Source organism: Stomoxys calcitrans, chromosome 4, assembly GCF_963082655.1.
Source record: "Stomoxys calcitrans chromosome 4, idStoCalc2.1, whole genome shotgun sequence".
Lineage (NCBI taxonomy): Eukaryota > Metazoa > Arthropoda > Insecta > Diptera > Muscidae > Stomoxys > Stomoxys calcitrans.
The window spans coordinates 152,755,442-152,761,861 of NC_081555.1; the positions used below are offsets into that span (position 1 = coordinate 152,755,442).

Genomic DNA, 6,420 nt, shown 5'->3' on the forward strand with positions numbered 1-6,420 from the left:
TTGGATTTGGCAGCTACTAAGAACTGTTTTTCAATTTGTTTGGATGCACCTTGAAAGTTGGTTCCATTATCGGAATAAACGTGCAAAGGGCACCCTCGTCTTGAAATGAACCGATCAAAGGCGGCAAGGAAGGCGTCAGTGGATAAGGAAGATACTGCTTCCAAATGAATCGCTTTCGTTGCGAAGCAAACAAAAACGCAGGTGTAACCTTTCGTTGTTTTGACTCCTCTCCCGCTGAAACTTCTAATATCGAAGGGCCCAGCAAAATCGATGCCCGTACAGTGAAACGGTCGCCGAAGCAGGGTCCTTTCTGGGGGTAGAGCGGCCATAAGCTGAGTTTGGACTTTCTTCTTGTGGACAATACATTCTTTGCATTTATGAATAAGGCTCTTTATTAAATTTTTTAGTTTTGGTATCCAATATTGAAGGCGAATTAAATTTAGCACTAGCTGATTGCCCCCGTGCAAGGAGATTTTGTGGGTAAAACAAACCAGTAAACGGCTGAACTGGCAATTGTATGGCAATATAATTGGATACCTTTCATCATAGCTTAAAGACGGCGAATAAGCGAGCCGGCCGAATGCCCTTATTATCCCGTCTTTGTCCAAGAAAGGATTGAGGCTAATAATCTTGCATGTCTTAGGAATGTCTACCTTTTTCTCTATAGCTTTAAAAATCTCAGGAAAGTGTCTGGTTTGAGCTAAGGTTATAAGACGTCTTTTCACATGAGTCACTTCTGAGGCAGTCAAAAGTGTTGAAGTAAATTGTTTGCACTGCCGGTGATTTGGATGTGTCCGATGGAAAAAACGAAAAATGTAACAGAGAACCTGAATTGCCCTATTAAAAGAGGAAAAACGTTCCAGAAGATCAGGTTCTTCTGGCAGTATGGAAATATGGGCAGCTATTGGTTTCTGTTCCAGTTGTGTATCCATGGCGGTATCTGAAGTTACGGGCCAAAATTCTGGCGATAACTGCAGCCATTGCGGTCCATTCCACCAAAGGTTGCAGGCGACTAGATCTTCGGGGTAGACTCCCCTACTAACTAAATCTGCTGGATTCGATTCAGACTCAACGTGGAACCAATTGTCGATTCCAACTAGTTCGGTAATTGTAGATACTCGGTTCGCTACAAACACTTTCCAATAACATGAAGGCTTTCGAAGCCATGCCAGGACTATAGTAGAGTCTGTCCACTTGTATATTTCATAGCTTGGAAGGTGCATGGATGGAATGACAGAATCAACTAACTCAGCTAAAAGTGTGGCTCCGCAGAGTTCCAGACGGGGTATGGAAAGCGTATTGACTGGAGCAACTTTGGACTTGGAGGTTAATAGTGCTACATAAACGGAGTCGTCCTCCAGAAGAATTCTGGTGTATATCACTGTCGCATATGCATTCTCCGATGCATCGCAGAAGGCATGGAACTGAACATGACAGGAAGGGGAATATGAGAGCCATCTCGGTAATTGAATGGTGTCTATCAATGAATAACTGCTAAGGAAACGTTTCCAGTCATGCAGGCAATCGGAATTAATGGATTCGTCCCAACCAACATTAGACAACCAAATTTTTCGCATGAGTATCTTGGTCAGGACTATAATGGGGGCTAGCCAGCCTGCTGGATCGAAGATTTTAGAAATCTCCGATAACACTTCCCTTTTTGTATAGGATAATTTGTCTGAAATTGCGTTGCACCTGAAGAAGAAGTTATCTGACTTGGCGTTCCATCTGATACCAAGTGTTTTAGTGTGGCTACTATCGTCGAAGCTTAAAAAGTCCTCTTTCAGAAGATGATCTTTCGGTAAACCCGCAAGGATCTCAATACAATTGGATGCCCACTTACGCAGAGGAAAATGTGCCGAACTCATCGCGATAATCAACTGTGTCCTTGCGGAGAGAGCGTCAGGAATATGATGGCTCCCAGCTATAACATCATCAACATACATGGAATCCCTAATAATTTCACTGGCAATGGGAAGGGACCTCTCGGACTCTTCCGCCAATTGTAGGAGGGTTCTTATTGCCAGATAAGGAGCTGCGTTGACGCCAAATGTTACTGTCGTTAACTCATAATCAGATATTTCCTCTCACGGATCCCTGCGAAATAGAATTCTTTGGTAGCAAGTGTCTTTGGGATGGACTTTAATTTGCCGATACATCTTCTGAATGTCAGCACAAAAGACGAAGCGATAAAAGCGCCACCTAAGAAGAAGCAGGACCAGATCATTCTGTAATGCAGGTCCAGTGTGAAGGATATCGTTCAAGGATACTCCGGAGGAAGTCGGACAGGAGGCATTAAATACCACTCGAACTTTCGTGGTGGTGCTCTCCGGTTTAACGACTGAATGATGTGGAAGGTAATAGTGCTGCGGATAATTTTGATGAATGGGAGCTGGAACGCTTTTCATGTGCCCTAAATCCAGGTATTCTTCGACTACGGCATCGTACTCATTTTTTCGCTCCAGATTCTTCAATAAGCGAGACTCATTCCGCAAGAACTGTGCCTTTGCAATGGTCCTGGACTGTCCCAATTGCATTGTTGAATTCAAAATTGTGTGTTTGAAGGGAAGGCCAACTGTGAATCTGCCACTTTCATCCCTAGTTGTGGTTTCCTTATACAGTTTCTCGCAAAACTCATCGTCTTCGGACAGATGCTGCTTTCGAGGAAGATTCTCCACCTCCCAAAAACGTCTTAGCGTTTTTTCCAAACTTTTTTCAGAAAGAAATGAAACTAGAGATGAAAACGAGGAAATATTCTCCGTATTTTGGACTGAACCGGACACAATCCAGCCAAAAATAGTCTCTTGAGCAACCAGCGACCCACAAATATCACGTTTTACTCCATCAAGCAATATATTGTTAAAAAGGTCTGCACCAAGTAAAAGGTCAATACGAGAGCTTTGAAAAAATTGAGGATCTGCGAGTTGTATTTTCGGAAACTCACTTAATATTGAAGGTTTGATCGATCTAGAGGGAAGGTCTCTTGAAAGTTGGGGAATTACTAACGCAGTTACGTTCATCTCCAGTTGAGAATCGAAACGCGGACTTATTGTAAATTTTGCCAGTTTCCTAACGGTGGCTGAAGGAACGCCGTTAAGGCCCGTAATTTCAGCATCAATGCGTTGAAATGGAATTTTAAGCGTATGGAATATCTTCTCAGACAGAAAAGTTCCTTGTGAACCTGAGTCTATTAAAGCCCGAACGATGTATGTCAACCCTGAATGCCTGATTTGAACCAACGCTGTACCTAAAAGGACATTGCGGGTGTGCGAGGCAAAGCATGACTGAACACTGTTTAAAGAGGTCGGAGAACATGCTACGGATTCTGAAACAGCGTTATAGGTTTCAGTTGGGTTAAGAGAAGTGGACTGTATGATGGATGTATCTGGGTCAAAATCCGTTAGCACAGCATGCGCATTAGTGTTAGGATATTGCGCAACTTGAATGGTTGCATCACGGTGAAGTAGCGTGTTGTGTCGTTTCTTACATGTAAAGCAGTTGTGTGAGCTTTTACACTCCTTTACACTATGGCCACCAGCAAAGCAATTCAAACACAAATTCAATTTCCTGATGCACGATAATCTCTCCTCTGGACACATCTGAATAAATTTTGGGCATTTGCGGATAATGTGAGTCTCTAAACTGCATAGGTTACAAAGATGTTTCGCTGGGGTAGCAGAAACGTTAGTGTGGTTGGAGTTAATTTGTTTCGAAACGTTTTGACTGGATTTTCTCAAACCAGTTTGTCTAGAATCGTGTGAGGACGACTGGCAATTGATTTCAGAAATAGTCTCAAGAGTCTGAAACCTACTGGAAAGAAAATTATTTAAATCGGACCAGTTGGAAATGTCCTTTTTGTTTTGTATTGAATGTTCCCACAAGGAAAGAGTTGTGCGGGGCAATTTTGTCGAACAGATATAAACAAAGATTGGATCCCAACTCGAGATATCAATATGGTACATCTGTAGTGATGAGATACAAGAATTGATGTCTCTCTGTAAGCATTTTATATCCTCGCCATTTTCGGATTTGACTGGGGAGAGATTAAACAAAACGCGCAGCTGGCTATGAACTAGCTATCGCTTGTTCTCAAATCTATCTACAAGATTTGCCCAAGCCGTGTCGAAACCACTGTTCGTCAAAGGACCTTTCATCACGATGTCATGAGCTTCACCTTCCGTTTTCTTCATTAAATAAAAAAGCTTTTGGACGTTAGATAGGCTGGAATTATTGACATAAATTGCCGAGAACATGTCTCGAAAGGAAGGCCAGGACTTATAGTCCCCACAAAACGTTTCAGTATCACACGCAGGCAGATGGAAATTGGAGTGTGGTGTGATTGAAAAGGGTGAGGGAGGTAATGAAGAAGTGTTCCGGCCACGGTCATGTATTCCAGCGCTGATTTTTGATACTATCTTAACATACGTTTCGTATGATGCATGATAACGTGCATTAATGCTTTCCATATGAGTCTCGTCGCTGACGTCGCTAGAGGATAATGGATCTGTCCCATCTTTGCCCTTTTTCTTGGCCTTTTGGTCCACTTCGTCTACACATTTCTCGTAAAGAGACTTAACTGAGCCCCAAATGGACCTGAGCTCCTCTCGATGAACCTCGAGAGCAAAAACTGAAGAGTTCTCTATGGACGCATCGGTAAGCTCCTGTTCGAAGTGAACGAGCTTTATATTAGCGCGTATAAATCGGTCCAGTGTACTCATGGCTTGGTCGTGAGATCTGTGCAACAATCTCTTACAAAATTCGCTATATATTTCTCTGAACTTCAATGTCGTTATTCGGAGAGGTGTAGTAGACACTTATTTATTTGGAAAATAGGAAAAAAAAAAATAAATAAAAACCAATTGGAAACCAAAACAAATGGATAGGAATCAATCACAAATATTGATCAAGCGTTGATGTATGCGTTAAATTCGTTTGAATTGTCTGAAATGTCTTAAAAGGGGGGAAACTCTGTAAATTTTAGAGACGGCTGTCAAAGACTATTTTATTTCAAAAGCATAAAATCTGAATCGGAATTCTTAAGATTATACAAGTATCTCTTTGCATTTCTATATATTAAAAACAAAAAAAAAAAAAAAACTCCCAGTTTCGGTCGAGAGTACTCGCAGTCAGAATAAAATAGAACATCAGTGCTGCAGACAGCCTAATAATGAGTGGATAGCAAATACACTAGAAAAGCAAATCAAATCGATGCGGGTGAGATGATTGAAACAAATGGAACTTGAAACAACTTGAGAGTACTCTACTAGGCTGGACTGCTGGTAAAGCATATATGGATAAAACTCACTGGAAATTGCTCGTTACTTTCATTACTCTTTGTCTTTCTTCTCATTTGAATTCATCGGCAAGCAATAAATAACGAAATATGGATAACAAAGGAGGAGAAAAAAAAAAAAGAAATATGTATATACATATGTTCTGTACGTACGTTATGTATGTAACGGCTTCAGCTTCATATAAGGCTTATATAAACTTTGTACAGTTGAGGGCTATGAGGTTTTACATAGGAGATTATCCATTTCTTCGCCTATATACATATATAAAATTTCAGCACATGTCTCAGAAGAGGTTATGTATTCCAAATATCTTTTTCTTTTCTTCCTTTTTTTTTGAATTTTGACACTCAATTGGAAGCCTATAGTTTCACTAAAGATTCTGAATCTTTTCTTTCTCTTCGAAAAAATATCAGCGGATAAAATTTGTTCACTTTTGGATTTCCAAGAAATGTTTATCGCGGTATTTTTTTTTTTTTTTTTGGTAGACGGCCTAACCTCTAAATATGCGACCAACACTTAAAATACTCTCATCTACTTATGTATAAGAAAATCACGATTTAATATTAAAAACCACGTCTCACAATTAATAATTAAATGGATTTTTAAAGAAAAACAATAACGCCAGTCATTTTGCTACAAAGGTTCACGTTCTTAGCTTCTTCTTCTCCCGGTTAATCGCACTGTCACTTTATTAGTTCGTTAGAAACTAAAACTGGTTATGCAAAAACGAGTGTTCATACCCAATATGGAAATAATGCGAACCTGGATGATGGAAATGGATGATGGAAATGGAGGAATGATCCGAGAATGATTTTGTTGCGAGGAATGACTTAGTTGTTGCAATGATCGCTGTTGTGTAATTGAGTACCCAGTACAGAAATCCGGCTCGATGGGACCAAATGAATATATGTAGGATGTTGGATCTCTTTGGGGGGTGAAGAAATGGAACTAAAATCACAGCACGACCATAAGCAACTGAAGCGAAATAACTTCTTGCAATTAAATCTCGAGGAGAGATGGTCATGCAAGAAGTCGAAGACAATATTGGAGTTACGAATTATCCACAAGCGGAAAATCTTGGAGGAAAGGAAACTCTTACCAATGTTCTTGTGTTCGAGGTTGAATC

The 6,420-nt window shown here is 40.5% G+C and overlaps 1 protein-coding gene across 1 annotated transcript; it reads right to left on the reverse strand.

The window, feature by feature from the left end:
• Positions 1-2,087: 2,087 nt before the first annotated feature.
• Positions 2,088-4,718, reverse strand: LOC131997052 (uncharacterized). The gene is made up of 3 exons (XM_059367318.1): positions 4,175-4,718; positions 2,945-4,033; positions 2,088-2,869 (listed from the first exon to the last, which is right to left on the reverse strand). The coding sequence occupies exons 1-3, from the start codon at positions 4,716-4,718 to the stop codon at positions 2,088-2,090; spliced, it is 2,415 nt and encodes an 804-aa protein (XP_059223301.1).
• Positions 4,719-6,420: the final 1,702 nt, after the last annotated feature.

Bases quoted from the DNA above. Each gene is read 5' to 3' on its own strand.
- LOC131997052 (XM_059367318.1), bottom strand. From the start codon at position 4,718: ATGAGTACACTGGACCGATTTATACGCGCTAATATAAAGCTCGTTCAC. The intron at 4,034-4,174 runs GTGAAGCTCATG...ATCTCTCCCCAG, and splicing joins TTTAATGAAGAAAACGGAAG to TCAAATCCGAAAATGGCGAG. The intron at 2,870-2,944 runs GTGAGTTTCCGA...TACTTGGTGCAG, and splicing joins GATCAAACCTTCAATATTAA to ACCTTTTTAACAATATATTG.